This window comes from Poecilia formosa, unplaced genomic scaffold, assembly GCF_000485575.1.
Source record: "Poecilia formosa unplaced genomic scaffold, Poecilia_formosa-5.1.2 Scaffold30, whole genome shotgun sequence".
Classification (NCBI taxonomy): Eukaryota; Metazoa; Chordata; class Actinopteri; order Cyprinodontiformes; family Poeciliidae; genus Poecilia; species Poecilia formosa.
In genome coordinates this window covers 961,730-978,289 of record NW_006799969.1, presented here as the reverse complement: position 1 = coordinate 978,289, position 16,560 = coordinate 961,730, and the positions used below count along the sequence as shown (strand labels likewise).

At 40.6% G+C, this 16,560-nt stretch overlaps 2 protein-coding genes across 4 annotated transcripts in view; both read right to left on the bottom strand.

The window, feature by feature from the left end:
• Positions 1-514: 514 nt before the first annotated feature.
• On the bottom strand, positions 515-5,908 carry kbtbd11 (kelch repeat and BTB (POZ) domain containing 11). Of its 2 annotated transcripts, none has more exons than XM_007549141.2 (2): positions 5,395-5,546; positions 515-3,841 (listed from the first exon to the last, which is right to left on the bottom strand). In XM_007549141.2, the coding sequence occupies exon 2, from the start codon at positions 3,760-3,762 to the stop codon at positions 1,858-1,860; it is 1,905 nt and encodes a 634-aa protein (XP_007549203.1). In that variant the 5' UTR covers positions 3,763-3,841; positions 5,395-5,546; the 3' UTR covers positions 515-1,857. The 2 variants fall into 2 exon arrangements, with proteins under 2 accessions (XP_007549203.1, XP_007549204.1); XM_007549142.2 differs by having other exon boundaries at positions 518-3,841; positions 5,399-5,908.
• Positions 5,909-7,782: 1,874 nt separating this feature from the next.
• The window catches only part of arhgef10 (Rho guanine nucleotide exchange factor (GEF) 10), a 49,477-nt gene continuing 40,699 nt past the window's right edge, over positions 7,783-16,560 (bottom strand). For both annotated transcript variants that reach the window (XM_007549137.2, XM_007549139.2), the window contains 2 exons: positions 11,687-11,809; positions 7,783-10,053 (listed from right to left, as the gene is read on the bottom strand). In XM_007549137.2, coding sequence (XP_007549199.1) covers positions 9,548-10,053; positions 11,687-11,809 — 629 coding nt within the window. In that variant the 3' untranslated portion in view covers positions 7,783-9,547. The remainder of the gene's footprint in view (positions 10,054-11,686; positions 11,810-16,560) is intronic.

Genomic DNA, 16,560 nt, shown 5'->3' with positions numbered 1-16,560 from the left:
CAGTGGTGGAAGCACAGTGCTGTGGAGATGCTTTTCTGTAGCAGAGAAAGGAGAAAATGTGCCAACTTTTATCACAGGAAACCCCAAGAAAGAGTTTGTAGTTGTAACAACATAGCAAATTATGAGTTGAAGACTTTTGCAAGACGCTGTATATTACACCTCAACAGCAAAGCCAGCAAAAGATATTGTGGAATTTGTGTTGTGAACAAGCCAAAGGCTAGCTGCAATCAATTTATTTCCTCTGTCTCCAACATATGAAAAAGTAATTAAATACTTTGTCATTTATGATGAAAACTGTAAGGTATAGGATAAGCATAGATCTGGACGTGCACACAGACCTAAAATTAGCGAATTCAATGGCGTATCTTCTCTTAAGTGACACTATTTTTACAAGACGATCAAATTAATTTTGCTACTCCATGCAGTTACAGACAATATGCTGTAGGTGGCTGTAGATCACTTGGCATCATTATCTTCCAAGCACTCAAAATGAAAAGAAAAACAGATCCTTTCAGACTTTCAGAATAAAATATTTTATTTGAAGCACTTTGTTTTCACTGATAGACACTATCCAAAAGCTCATTTGATAGCCCACTTCAAATGCCACAAAACAGGAAGCTATTTTCCAGTCCATCACAGTAGATCCAATCCTGCCAATTCATACAAGGAGCTCAAACAATACAGAACCCAGCTAGGAAAATAACAAAACCACATCATTTTGTTACCTTTACAATCACAAACCAATCTATTCCAGTAATATACCAGCATTAGCTTTCATTAAAAAAAAATAAAAAAAAAAAAAGAAAAAAAAAAACACTCAGTGTTATTGAAGCAGCAATGAAATACTGGAGACAACCTAAATTATGAAAGCAATTCAGAGAAGAACTTGTGCTAATGTGCACAGACAAAAGAGCATGACTTAGCATCAAAACACAAAGGTATTTTTGTGTAACCAGTGAAGGCAATGGATTGACTGTTCAGTAGCCCTAGGATATTGGTGTACCTTTGAACCGAAAGGCCTGTACCAGCAATGAGAAAGCAGCCAGGAAAAGCCTCTACAGGGAAGAAAATATGGAGCCGAGTTTGTAAGACTCAGACTCTTTCAAAAAAAGGGGCTATGGCTTTTGTAAGTCACAGAAGATTCAAGATACTCTCAGTTTTTAATTCTGTTCACCCACTCGAGTTCACTATAAGCAAAAATATTGAGTTCTGACTGTAAAAATAAGTCACATCTATTTTACTGTGCTTTGACTACGAAATTATTCATTCATGGTGAGTTAAGTGTTTGCTTAAAATCTGTTTTTGAGAAATACTTCCCTCAGTCACATTTCACCATCAAAGATCACTTTCAAGAGATCCACCTGTAATTTGTAACTCATTTGCATAGAGCCTGGTTTCACATCATTCATAAAGCACACCTTCGCCATTTTAAAACAGCTTTCTGTTGAACACTGATCATTTGTCACCTTAACATATCAGATATATATTCTATATAACGGCTACTCTAAATACAAAAGTGCACCAAACAAATGTGAACATATAAGTAATAATAATAATAATAATAATAATAATAATAATAACATTAACTTTCATCATGTCATTTTGTACAGACACAAATACTGTTGCATTTATTAAACATAAAAAAAGAACATTTCCTTTTAAGGCTTGACCTTGAAAATGCAATAAACCACCATGCAAATACACACATTCCATTGCAAGCAGGCAATGAGACACCAAGATATAAAGCTGACATTGAAGAGAGTATGGAAGGTCTTCTACTTATTGCAGTTTTCACTAAACCATGATAAATGTGATATTCTGGATCTCCCTCCCATCATGAACATGTGCACTCACATATTATGTGACTTTTTCAGGCTTTTCAGGCAAACTGAGGACAAAAGGAAAAAGGACACCCTTCGCCTCCAGAGGTGCCTTCAGTGCCTCCTCGACAAAGTAGGCGTTCTCCTCCTCCACCACAAACTGCAGAGTCTGGCTTTTGTTCACACAGTAGATGCAGTTCCCTATAACGGCACACCTGAATGGTAAATGACTGCCCGGCCTTTGCGATGCACAGTCGTGCCACATTTTCACAATAGTGTTGTACTTGAAGACGTTGATCCCCTGCTCTCGGTTCACGTCGAAGCGGTAGATGAAGCTTTTTAGTGCCACCATGTCGCTAGATTTCTTCCTGCTGTTGTTGTAGGGGCACTCCTGCCACTCATCCCTCTTTGGATCATATTTGAGCAGGCGGTAGAAAAGGGAGCCGCCCGAAACGTATAGCTCTCCGCTGCAAGTGGTGGCTTCATGGGCCACTGCAAAGGCTCCCTTGGGTAGGGGAGCAATCATCGTCCAGCGGTCCATTCGAGGGTCATATTTCTCTACTGTGAACAAACATTCCCCTCCAATGGCATACAAGCTGCCATCCATAGATACAAGCTTTAGTTGTGCACGTGCCTGATTCAAGGGTCTAATCTCAGCCCAGCGATTGGTTATTGGGTTGTAGCAAAAGACCTTATCTGAAACTTTGCCCTTGTCCCCATAGCCACTTATCCCACCTGCAACAAACAGGTAATTGTGCATGGTGCAAATACCACAGCCTTTAATGTTTACGTCTTCTGGCATCACAGTCAAAGGTCGCCAGTCATTTTCAGCTTCACTAAAACAGTAAATCATATGACTCTCTTCTGAAGACCCAACAGACAAGGGGCTCTGTGGTCGGCTGCCACAGCGGCTTGGTGGTCGGCTACCAACTCGATCAAACACGTCATTTACCTCTGCAACCATTAAGGTCTTTCTCCCCTCCATCCTCTTCTTCAAGACCAGATCCCTCTCAGACCCAGTAAGGCGTCCGTAGACTGCAGGATCTTTGAGGATCTGAAGGAAGTTGTCACTCATGAATCTATACGCAGTCTCTTTCAGTTCACTAAGTCGCTGTTTCTTGGCAATGGTCAGAATCTCATAGCAATTCTCCGGTGTGATCTGCTCAGACATGGAGTCCATGGCAGCCTGAACGGCACAGGGGATCTGCAGGATTTTAGCTCCTGTGATGACGTCAACCACGTTGTCCTTACTAACACTGATCTGGGAGGTGTAAATATAGTCAATCAGTGTAGACAGAGTCTTATAACTCATGCCCTTCACTTTCAAAATGTTCCGCGACAGACGTGCTTTGAAGTAGTCACTCTTCTCCGCAAGGACGGACTTGTGAGCATTGATAGTCTGTCCACCAACTTCAATGACTAAATCAGGTTCTTTTTTAGGCTGTGTGCCGTCAGCTTCAAGACTGCCATCACTGCAGTCTTTTGGTTTTAGAACTGACCAATCGATTTTCTGTTTGGTTTGACTCCCAGGGGAATCTACGCTAAAAGACACTTTTGCTCTTGCTCCATTGCGGACTTCATTACTTGTGCTATTTTGGTGCAGGCCAGCAATGTGATTGGACTCAGCAGAGTCAGCATGAGGAGAGTTATTTGGCTTTCCCATATCTGTAGAAAGCTGATTGACTTTAGGGATGTAGGAGCTGCTTCCTTTTGCATGATCACAGTGGTTATTCTCTATTGGTCTTCCATCGAGCAGGTACTCCTGCTCAAACACCGGAGGAGCACTGAAGTCTGGGTCATCCTGCAAGAGCCCCTGGACGAAACCTGGACATACATTCCTATTTTTGTCAGTGAGTGTGACAAGATCAGGGTTCATGGTGTGGATGATGGCATCAGCCTCCACAGTGATTGCTCCTCCTTCCTGTCTGTGGCCCTCGTTCATATCACTCGGATCAGGCAGCGTCTTCAACGGCCATGGTGATGAATCAGACAAACTATTTAGTCTGTTCTTCTCTCTTACTCTAAAGAAAAAGGGAGAAAAAAAAACAATATTAAGCCAATGGAAGGTGCTGTGAAAATGTATTTTGTATCTTAGATTTCTTTTATTTTAGTTTTATTGTCACACTGACATGTTCAGATGAAATATTTTTTAAAACCGACAAAGACAACCTGAGTAAATATAGAATGTAGTTTTCAAGTCACGATTTAATTTATTCCAGGAGCAAACGGTACCCAAACTGAGCTGGTCCTCTTTGGTAACGAATGCGTTTCATAGTTCCATTAGATACAGAAAATTGTCCATGTCCTAAAATGGAAAAGAAGCCATAAAACTTAACTCTCCATCTACCATGTTCGATTATAGGCATGATGTTATTTTTCTGAAATGCTGTGTTATATTTGCAATGGGATTCACAACTTCCTATTGTAATGTCTTGGGGAACACATGATGTTTTTTGACCAGCAAGATATGGGCCTTTTGTGTCAGCTGTAGTTTTCACCTAGGAAGTCTGAAATGGATGCCATTGTTGCCTAGTATTTTTCTTATTGTTAAATCAAGAACATTCAGCTTAAGTGAGACAAGTGAGCTCAGCAGTGCTTCAGATGATGCTCTGGGTTTATTCACCAAATGGATAGCTTATTGATAAATTGAGAAGGAAGTTTGGTAGACTGGCAACTTCTGGGAAAATTAATCTCCATCATGTTTTCTCCATTTGTGAATAATGGCTTCCTGGGGCTCCAAAGCCATAGAAATGGATCGGTGATGCTTTCCAGACTCATAGCTGTCAAAGACTTTGTTTTTCGTTTGTTCTTGAACTTCACTGACTGTGAGCACAACGTGTTGCTTTTTGAGATCAATTTATGCTGTCAGACTGGCTTAATCTCAACAAAGTCTTGATTCTACACGTGTTAGAACAATCCGGGTTTATTATTGCGCAAATATCGGGCCAAATTGATTTGGATGACTCCCTACTTTAAAATTTGACTTAAACGTCCTTTCTTCAAGAAGTGACTAAAGTAACGTTGTGTGATATTACAACTTGTTTAATAATTTGAAACATTTAAGTGTTAAGACGTAAGAGGGGGAATGCTTTCTTTCCCCCCCACAGCGCTGCAAAGGCGTCTTCGTTCTCTAAGAGGCGCCCTTTATCTATAAAATAACCCCATAAATCTGAAATCTAGATTATTTTACATCAGAAATGAACTGTTACATAGCCCAACACTGAAATGCAAGCCAGACATGCGACAGTAACGATGATGAAGTGAAGCAGTTCCAAAACACGCCCAGAACATGCTGCCATAATTACTCTGTCCCTTATATATATGTGGTAATCTGGAGACAATTAGAACGCATGCGCAAATTCAGTTGACTCGGTCGTAGTATAAACCTAAATAAATATAGACGGGATACATTATTATTATTATTTTTTACAAAAGGTTCTAATGTATTCTACTGTTAAGGCGCTGATAATACTAAGATAATGTAGATTTCATACATATGCGAGAGGAACAATAATGGATTACTGATCACGATGAATCAAGAGTATGGGTGTAAAGTCATTAAAAATGAACTGACCTACCTATGATCCGTCGCTTTGAAACAGGTCGGCGCCAGCAGCGGTAGCCTCTCCACAAAGCTGAGTTACGTAAGGCGGCACGGATGAAGCAGCCACTCGGTGCTCCTCTGAATGAGTTTACTTTCACAGTCGGGTTATCCCTTCCGTTCAGGATTCATCTAGATCTCCCCGTCTACTCATAGAACTGGTGCATTTCCCCAGATCCCAGACTCAGCCGGGGCTCCGTAGTAAAGGGGGAAAAAAAAAAACAGGCGAAACGATTAAAGACCAGCTCCAGGTCGCACCTCCTCCTCATCAACATCGCCGTGTCATTTCTTCCACGAGCTTGGAGCCGCTGCGCACATCAAGCGTCCTGATTTTTTCTTCCCCCCCACCCCCTCGTCTCCTCCTGAAAACGATAGTTTTCTCACACACGCCTTCAGGTTGGACAGTGGGTTTTGTTTTCTTTTTCAAAGAGTTGACAGGAATGAGGTGGCGATTATTGATCTTAACTCCGCCCTCTTCAGACGGTATTAACCCCACAGTCAACAGGGCGAAGCTCTCCTTCTGCGGTGCGCACTGTGGAGGCGTCCAAGAGATGCGACATTCCATTACGCATCTAATCTGTCATGGACACCATAGTAACTGAGGGAAATTATGGGTTACTGTTGTATCTACTTTTTTTTTTTTTTTAGAATATTAAACCCAATTTATTTCAACTCAAAAAGTGAGACTTATTTTATAAGTTTGTTACACATTAATATATTTCAAGTGTTAAGTTGGTTAATTTAAATTAAGATTGTTTGTAGAAAATGAAGAATTAGTTTAATAGATTTATTTTTTTTGCAGACATATCATGGTCTACACAAAGCCATGCCAGTGATTGATGACTTTATACAGTTTACCAGCAGAGTGTGACTAAGCAGGGTAAGGAAAGATACCTCATTGCTAAAGAACTTGGCCATTCACAGAGCCCCTATTCAAGAATACTCATGGAAAGTTGAGTGGAAGGACTAAGTGTAAGATATGCACAGGCAACAGGGAGTGGAGAGGCACAGAGTCTGAGTTGCAGTGTTAAGCTTCCAAGGTTGGACATTTATGGGAGAAGGCATCATGTCCTCTGCTGGTGTTGTGTTTTATTAAGTTCAAAGTTAGAAGTCTGAGCCTATTGTCAAGAGGATGTTGAGTGATAGCAGCGCTGGTAATGCAGTTGAGTTGCAGCCAGCTATTAAAGCAACCTGGGTTTCTTTCACACCTCAGCAGAGCTACATGTTGCATCAATCCACTAATGCAAAAAATCCCTGAATTAGTATTACTGTAAGTGAATACACTCTATACAGTTCATAGACATATTTCCAGTTGGGTGGCACTTATGGACTAAAAATCCTCTCATTTTGATAATTTAATATTCTAAATTTTCAAGAAACTGAACTTTGGAAATTATCATGAAGCTTTCAGCTCCAGGCAACACAAACCCTACTTCTATTAACAGTTACAATATTAATAGTTTTGTGGAAAAATATTTGCTTCAGCACAAATTCTTGAGGATTAACATCTCAAGACAGCAGGAGCTTCAAAAATAAAGGCATCCAGAGTCCATAATAAGACACAATCCATGAAAACGCCTAACAACTGGCCTTCAGATATAAAAATAGAGGAGCCCCCGAGAAAGCATCACACAACTATTAAGCCTGCGAGATAAGAGGGCATGAAGAAAATGAGCCTTAATGTCAGAAGCTGAGAACAAAGGCTTGCTGAGCGCTGATACGGGCACACAGACTTTCGTCATGGAAACCTCAGTGTTGGAAGGAAAAACAAAAAAAGCCTTCCAGTCTCTGAAACGCCAGGCAAACTAATAACCGGGTTAGTCTTTTGGTTCACTGAGAATGAATTAGCTCAGTGTTTTCTTACGTTCACGTCCAACCTACAAAACTATGACATGCCCCGGCAGTTTGTGTTGGTTTGGGCTGCAGTGTGGGACCGATTCCAGCTTGAAATTGTATTTTTGGTCAAAGCAGATAATTTAAGGAAACATGGCTGTTGTGCAACCTTGGATGTGGGCGTTGAGAGAAAGGAAGCCTTGACCTGCTTCTGTTGCGGAGCAGGAGAAATCCCGGAAGAGCCGTATCAGGCCCAGTTCCTGCGGCCCCCTCAGGCACATTGCTAGTCTTGGCATGTACTGATTGCTGCACACAAGCACGGTACAAGTACAAGGCTGGAGTGAGTGAAGAAGAAAAGCAATACTGACCCTCTGTGTAGGTCTTTGTTTATCTGAATTCAACCAGCTTGCCAACTCTCCTCACGTTTTAACACAGGAATGAATGTAAACAAAATGTATTATCACAAAGCGTAATGGGGGAATATTCTCAAAGCTGTTGTTTAAAGACGACTTTACACAAGTACCAAAATCTACTTAATAAAACACTGTTTATAGAATTGTTAATATACATAGGTACATATACAAGTGTTTTCAAAGTATAAATCATTTTTTTAAATATATGGGAAACAAACATGCATTAAGGCAGGAAAAAAAAAAAAAAAGAGAAACCTTCTTGGTGATAACATCTCCTCTGTGAACAGAATCCTGGCCCGCCAGGGATGCTCAGATGCCTTCTTATAAAAAAATCATCCATCAGAACTTTGCTTATTTGTATAAATCCCTTTACAGAGAAGTCAAAGTTCTCTCAGCTCATACACGTAATCCTGATTCATTACACTTCAGATTTACAACTCTGATCCTGATGGGTGATCTAATCCGTGCTGAGGCCGTTTCAAAGCTCCATTCTTACCTTGCACGCCCTCCAAGCCCCAGTCATTACTTAACCCTTGCCTTTCAACACTGATTTAAATACTGCAGTCCAGCACGCACACCCGAGAAAATTAACATGATTTAGCCACATCACAGATAAACAATAAACACCATATAAAATTAGAGCCTTTTCAGTTTTTTTCCAAGATAATTTCCGTTTTTTTTTTTTTTTTTTAAACAGTGCAGTGCCTTGCAGAAGTATTGTACTTATTCCACATTTTGTCTCATTACAGCCACTAACTTCATCGTCTTTTACTCAAACTGTTCAGTCCATCATTCAAAGATGGAAATGAGTGTGGCAAAGCAGCAAATTTAGCAGGACGTCGCCTTCAACGAAAATCGCCTCTGGAGGAGGTGCAGCGATCCACAACTCAGTTAAATAATCTATTGATAGAAATGTTAGTAGCGAACTTCACAAATTTATCCTTTCTGGAAAAGCGACAAGACGCTAGGAAACCATCGTTGCAGGAAAATCATAAAAAGTATCCTCTGCAGTTTGCAACAATCCGTAAGGCAAGCAATAAAACCTAACCTTCTGTCCCACAAAAGAATATGTGGAGACAAAAACTGACTCCGTGCATCAGACTAAATACAAAGAGAGCAAAATACTTAAGAGTGGCACAGAGGTTCACCTTCCAGCAGGACAATGAACCTAAACATGCAGTCAGAGCTATAATGAAATGTCTCAGATTGATTAGGACATAGAATGACATAATCAAAGGCAGGACTAAAACAATTTCCCAATCTGTGTCAAGACTTGGAAATTGCTAGTCGCATATCTGTTCTTTTCAATCAGACAGAGCCTGAACTTCTTTGCAAATAAAAACTGATAAGTTTCAGACTCTAATGGTTAAAAACTGGCAGATGCGAACCACAAAAGACTTGCAGCTGTAACTGAAGTGAATGTCATTAATGAAAGATGTTGGAACCCTGTACTCTGTGTTGGGTCTATCGCCAAATAGTCCAATTAAATACATTGAAGTGTGTGGTTGTTAAGTGGCAACATGTGAAAAAAGTTTCACGGGTATACATACTGTTGCAAGGCACAGTAGGTTTTTTTGACCCATTTGTAGGAGTTGTTTGCATAAACATTAAACGTGATTAAGTGATTTGACTAATAACCCATTTACAAGGCTGGAATATCTTGGTAATATAGCAGAAGGCAAACATTTTGGTATAAAACTGGCCATTTAGTTGCTGTGATTGATCCAAAATACTTGGTGAAATGTTAGCAGACCGCCATTGGAGGACCGTATGCTGATCATTTGGTTCAACATGAAAAAAGCAAAAACATGAAAAGAAAATACGAGAAAGATTTTGTGAACTTTTCAGGTATTTAGACTAACACCTTTGGAGTTTTGGTGTCACATGTTCAGTAATGGGATTTGCCAGATCATGATGGTGGAGGTGTTGTCCTCATGGCGAGACTGTTTGGTCTTTTTGTTGACTCTGCGGTGGCCCAGGCCTCCAGACACAACTAGCAGAGAGCTGACATCCATCTTGCTGGAGCGGCGCCCCCTCTGGTGATGGGCAGGGTCGTGAAGCAAGTCGTACAACGCCCCGTCCTCTGGGCCATGCTCCAGGGAACCTTGGGAGGGAGCTAAGGAACCACAGGAAGAAGAGGACAGAGAGTCCTGAAGAGCCATGGTGGTGCAGCCTGCCTCTCCCAGCCACACACCCCGTCCCTGAGGAGGACTGGAGGCTGTGTCTGACACGGGCTGGGCGCTGTCTGCGTCCACAGACTCTATCTGTTGGAGTGAGGAGGAAGGAGTGGAAGATGGCAGGCTAGACGACCAGTTGCGCACCGCCGTAGCCATGGTGAGGAACTTGACGGGCCCATTGTGTGCATGTAATGACACCATTCCTCGTCCTAAAGAATAAAAGTAAAAAAAAACAAAAAAACATTGTGGTCTACTAACAGGCTTTGTGTTCAAGTATTTACATATATGAAACATAATATATAGCGTGCAAACAACAGTTTATGAGAAAAAAAGCCTACCAAAACAAATCATACTGGTTTAAACTTCACCAGTATCCTTGTTGTACTCTACTACAATGCTGTTGAGCAGGAAAGAATACCAAGAGACAATGCAGGGTGTAAAACTTAGTCTTGGTGGTGTGAGACCTGGGGGTGGAACCGTGTGCCACAATTTTCAGTGCCAGCTCCAGGTCATTTGTGGCAACCCTCCCCCATTTGAGGATTCAAGAGATTACAGCTACAAAGCTGATTTTCTACTATGGGGGGAATTTCAGTGTGAATGTCAAAAAGTTGCGCAGCCATGATGCTGTTGCTGAAAACTGTGATTCTGTGTATTATTTTTAACCCAGATTTTTCTGCCTTTATTGTTTCTTTACCACATCCCATCACCCTGTGAGATCTATTTGGCCAGATAGGTTGAGTCTGCCAATAATTTTTCCAAAGTAGTCTTTTGTGATTGTGTTATTACACACCAATATTGCAATAATGATCCGCTATGCTGTGCAACTCTATTGCAAACAAACCTGGTGAATAATGTAGAAAATGGCGAGCAGGACTGAACTTAACTGTCCCGCTTGCTCTGGGTAGAGTTTTTAAAGTGTAGCATCGGTACTTAAAAGTATCTCAAGAGTGTATAAGTTTTTGCAACCTACATGTACTTTTTCAATCCACCAGTTTTATTGTTTCAAAAGCTAAACAATACAGAGGAAGATTAAAAAGTTGTTCTTTAAATCTGCCTAGAACATCTTCTAAGCTGGATCTAATCAAACTGCAGACATAAAGTGCAGCTGAAACTTTTAAAAATGGTCAATTTCATATAAAGACATTTCAAACCATCCTTTATGAAAGTGTCACAGATGAAAAAGTAGCATTCATAATATACTATAACATTTATATAGGCATCTGGGTAGAAAGACCTAGAGAACATCCATCCACTCATCCATCACCAGAGCAACCGACACTCCTGCTAAATCTTGAGATGTTTAAAATCCCCCATTTCAAACACCACTGGGACAGTCTTTAGATCAGACTTTGCAGACCTGGTTACCCAAGATGCCACTCTTTGCTGTAGTTCTCCAATAGGAAACTCTCCAGATTGGCTTCAACTTCCTGCATATTGTGTGCATGACAAGACAAACAGATTTTCATCCAACCTTCTGGTCAGTGGGGACTAGACTGAAGTTGGTCTTTGTGTGTTGTTGTATTTAAGCACCAGGGAAACAACAAGAGATGGATTACCAATTTGAAGTTTTAAGACTCAGAATCACAAGCTTCTTTTATAGAACAAATGTCGCTCAAAGTGTTATACTTTGTTACACTTGACAGTTACATTTATTCATCCATAAAATGGTTGGCTCTAAATTATAACTTCATTCTATATTACTTTCTGAAATCTTTGTATCATCCTCCTTGTCCATTTCCAGGATGACGCGAGTGAACGTAAATTAAAACCCACATTTTGCACTCATTTTTTGCAGCCCTGCTTGCATTTTAAGAAACACAATGCACTTTAGTTGTATGTTACCTGTCACTTTGGGGATCCCTTGTAGTCTGGGGACAGAAAGCGCCACAGTCACTCCCAAGTTGGTTCCTGCTAGTAGCAAACCATGGCAAACCAGCAGGCTGCTCACAGAGACTCTCTGGTTTCCTGCAGAAAAAACACAAAACAGTTTATTCTTACATCAATTAAAGTGTTTCTATAGTAAATTCAATGATATTTGCATAAAAGAAGCAAGGCCTTGGCGAACACATCCTCCCACACACAGTGTCTCCTGGAAAAATCAGAAAAACTGCACAATTAATGGTTCACTTCACCAGAAAAGAGGGACAGGCTTTGTTTTACAATGTGGCAGCATTTTCTGCAGCCATGATGTTCAAAGCTTGCGTGTCTCCAGGGCAACGTGAAGAGGAGTGTGGATAAAAGCAGCCCTTTTCAAGCGCCTGAACAAAGAAAAATGCAGCATTATGGCCAGCTCTGAGTCAAGCAAACAAACACAAAACGTGTTATGTAACAAGCTGAGTGAAGCGTAATGCTGTAATTAAGGAAGAAGCTCTGCCTCTATTCAGAAAACTTATGGCCATTACAGCAGGACAAGCCGACGTGACCTTTTTCTTTCTCTCCTCTTCAGAAAAACCACTGAAGCCTGGTCGGACAGTAAGAGCTGCGATTGTTAAGCTAATGACACCTTTCAGCTAGGAGGGCCGTAAAATCAGCAGTTCTGTGATGATGATGGCAGTTCTTTTCAAACACGTGCCACTCTGGCCATTCGAAGTATAAAATCTATCACGGAAGCTTTCTCACGCTACAAATGTTGCATTAATAGCTGAATATTTTTATCATACTTGTGTGGCTGCAAAAAAATGCCTTACATTTTGCTAAAACAGTCTTTTCAGTGTCTCCTTCGTGGGAGGTGAGACTGCCATGAGTCATTACTGCTCTAACAGCTTGACTTGAATTTCCTCCCTCAAAGTAATCCTCTTGGGCTTTTGGAAAAATTACTGCCTGTCTATGTGCCCGACCCCACCCCCCCTGTCCCCACCCCTGCTTCTCTAGAGCTGACCCCATCCATGGGGCACACACGCCAGGCTGCCATACTTCTTAAATTCCTGCCAGATAGGCAGGCTGGTAGAGTTTAACACTAACATCTTGCCCACATGTGCTTCTAATGAGGGATCAGAGTCGGGAGAAACACAGACTCCTGGTCAGAGGCCTTGCTCAACTTCCTCCTTTCATAATATTTGGAGTTCCCCACCCAGAGGGTGAACTAAAATAAACCCTATGAGAGCATCAACACGGGCCGGCTCGGGACCCGATCCTGCAGGAGAGAACCTCTTTGATCCGCACTAAGACCTGACAATCAGCAGCAGGAGGGAGGAGTAGATTTCAAAAATTACAAAAACACGCTCCATCAGCCAGTCAGTCAGTCCAGAAATACCTCGGATCAGCACATTGTGAGTAATTGCCCGTTGCTGGACCTGTGACCCAAAACCTTTTCTGACACATGCACACAAAAACTTTTGGGTTACGTTGTTTACCCAAAATAATCAGTTTATGCTGCTGGAACAACAATTTTAGTAGTTTAAGCCAGATTGAGTCAAAAAAAAAATTATCACTGAGTTTGTTGGGTTGTCAGCTGTTTTATATTAGTGCCCAATTGGCCCCTACACCAACAGATACTATGGTTTAATAATACACCAGTTGCCATTCTGTCTATTTCTACTTTTATTATCTGATAAACTATATACATGCATCCAGCATATGGTATATAGCATAGCATATTTAGTTTAGTTCACACAAAAACATTGCTGTAAAACGATTGCGGTATCAAATTTAAACTTGAGGGTGAATTTAAGTAGAAAATCAGAGGAACTTCAATGTTATCGATTTATTTTTTGCAAGAAACATGTTAAATTGGTACAGGTGGAATCACAAGTGACCATGTTGTAAGTGCATTTACAGGTCTAATTAAATTATAGGTGAGTATTTTTTTTTTTATCCAGCACTGTCCCACCCAACCTGTCCTTTAACCTCAGGGTCAGCGAACAATATTTTCATCAATATGTGTTACATGTGGCTTAAGATGCTTGCAATATTAGTGGTACAAAAACAAAGAAACATATGGATGAGTTATTTACCAGCCCCCTGATATTTGTCTCCCATTAGAACATGCATGGCTGCATATTTAGGTCACACAGCACAAGACAATGGCAGACCCTCACCACTGCAGCCAGTCAGCTGTCTTCTTCGAGACATCATCACAGAGCAATCTGCTGTAACGGTGGACTATCATCTGCAGTTTGTTGAGCTCTCTTTAAAAGTATTACTCCTAACTTGACTGTAATTAGTACACCTTTTCCTTCTTCCGTAATGGCATGCTTGTCTTGATGCAAATTGCTTGTCCTGGTTTATTTAAAGTGTTCAATGGCACCACCAAGTGATTGCTGTTACAGCTTATTAGCCATCTGTGGGAATGCTGCCTGGATAAGGAACCTCTGTCTGTTCAGGAGTGACTGGTAGAACTGCTCCGACGTGCATGAACATGAGCAGGAGGACTCCACCGCAAAGCTCCTCCTTGATTCAACACTGCACCATTGATAAAGGCAGTCACATTGAGGGCAACACCCCATGCCTTTCCACCTTTTGTAGAAATAATATTGCTGAATCAGCAGTGGTCTTGGGGGTGCTAAGAAGCCATAATCACATTAAGACTTCTTACAAACGGAAGAATTATACCTCAGTGTAATGTAATGCTTCACTATCTTCTTTATAAACGGATGATGTTATTCCGCCTCTGTGAATAAACACCGACGTGGTGCAGTATTGCAGGGGAGTCAGCCATCTCTCTTTCCTTCTAACACACAGATTGCAGTCAAACCATGCAGTCCAGTTTGGCTCGAAGTTCCAGTTACATCAGAGGCAGCACAATTTTTTGGTCTCGCTCTGTTCCTCAGCAGCCAGCAGTGTAATGAGTAGCAGGAAATGACAAAAAGCCAGACAAGAGTCTACAGTACTTTTTTTTGCTAAGATATCCCAAATTATTGCAGCTCAAACTTGCTTTAGACTTCCATATAGACTAACTGTCTCAAATTCCTTTATTATCAGAGGAAATGGAACTGCCCAGAAGATGAAGGCTTTCATGTGTGTCAGCTTGTCCCAGAAGCAACTTCCTGTGGCTGCATGGATACCATTAACCAATAAAGACGGTGAGCTCCCTCAACCAATCGCTTTTATCACCCACATCTCTCAAAGAGCACTTCCACTTATTACTCTAAGTAGTGGATATTATATGGAGGCTGAAACACAGTACAAACTCAAGGCAGCATGTCAGCTTCTAGCCACAAGGATCATCCTCAGAGATGGTGTCTATTATCATGATCCCACAAGGAATAATTTGCTGACGTGGATACAGAAATAATCGATGCATCTCCGGTGAAGACGGACGGAAAAACAAGAAATGGCTAAAAGCAGCTACAACTGTGATGCACCCACAGCACCAGCAATGCTCTTTGGGTCAGTGTTTTTGGGTCATGCTGATACAAAGCAGCAGATTACAAGATCCGGCGCAGCAGGTCACTGATGTTTTCAGACACAACACAAGTGATGTAAACCTAATGTTTCAGTTTAAGCTTGGAAACTGTCCTGAATACATAATCATTTATTATAATGAAACTATTAATAGAGACGTTCAGATACAACGGTGGTGCTGAGAGACATATGGAGATATGTAAAAACTGTTTGGGTTGAACTCTCATTCTTTTTTTGGCAGAAACACCATGCTACTTCCAAAGTCAATGTAACTTGGGTGTTCTTCTACAAAGGCCATAAAATAAATATTTGCTCTCCACAATAAAACCCATCTGGATTCAAATCTTCTATGAGCCATGGCTCATTTGTTCAGACAGCACAGCTTGTTAATGACAGGTTTACAGCTGCACCGCCTTACTCAACCACTGACTAAGAGTTGAGCCTTTATCACAGAATGTTTTAAAGCAAAGGAAACTGCTCTACAAAGAGTACAAACAAAACAATGTTCCCAGAGTTCTCGCTTTTACTAGTATTGCTTTAAACTTTATGCATTTGTCAACCTGTCAAAGGTAATAAAAACCATAGAAACTTTTATATTTGGCTTTTGAGTCTCTCAATTAATTCCAAAGTAGGCTCTTACAAGCACGACGTCTTCACAGCTTTATATTTTGTTCATCAGTCACTTTTTTTTTATCAGGTTACTTTTAGACAGTTTTAAGATAGCAGAATCTATCTTCTTCATCCTGAAAGATAAAGCTTACCACTGACATTAGAAAATTGGAGAGAATTGTAAAAATAAATAAATAAATAAACTAAAAAAAAAAAAGAAGCTGTTTTGATGCGAGTCTATGCTGCCAGCTGATACCTGGGTGATGATTTGGGGAACTCCATCAAAATGTGAGAACAAAGTCTCCATCACTGAGTTGGAATCCAGACTGGAATTGGAATATTTCAATGTTATTAGATGAAGACGAAGAAGGTGAAACAACTATCCTTTCCTTTCCAATTTTAGACTGTGTTTAATCTTTGTTAAGCATATAAATTACTGAGTAACAGCAGAAATCAAAGAGGGCAGTACACACAGCTGGATTAAATCTTGAAATCCTATAAAAGACTTTAGACAGAGCAATATATTCTTTCCCAATTTCCAGACCACACAGTGAAGTGAAAACTGGTGATATTGGCAAACAATCCTCTGATATCAGTATAAATCAATCCAATAAAAAAAAAAACATGAGTACAAAACATGTTAACTTTATCTTTTTCTGCAAAGGAGAAATTTATGCCACAAGTTTAGACAGGTGAATATAAATATTTTTGCGATTGTGGTTAGGCCTGTCACGATGATAAATTTTGCTGGACAATTAATTGTC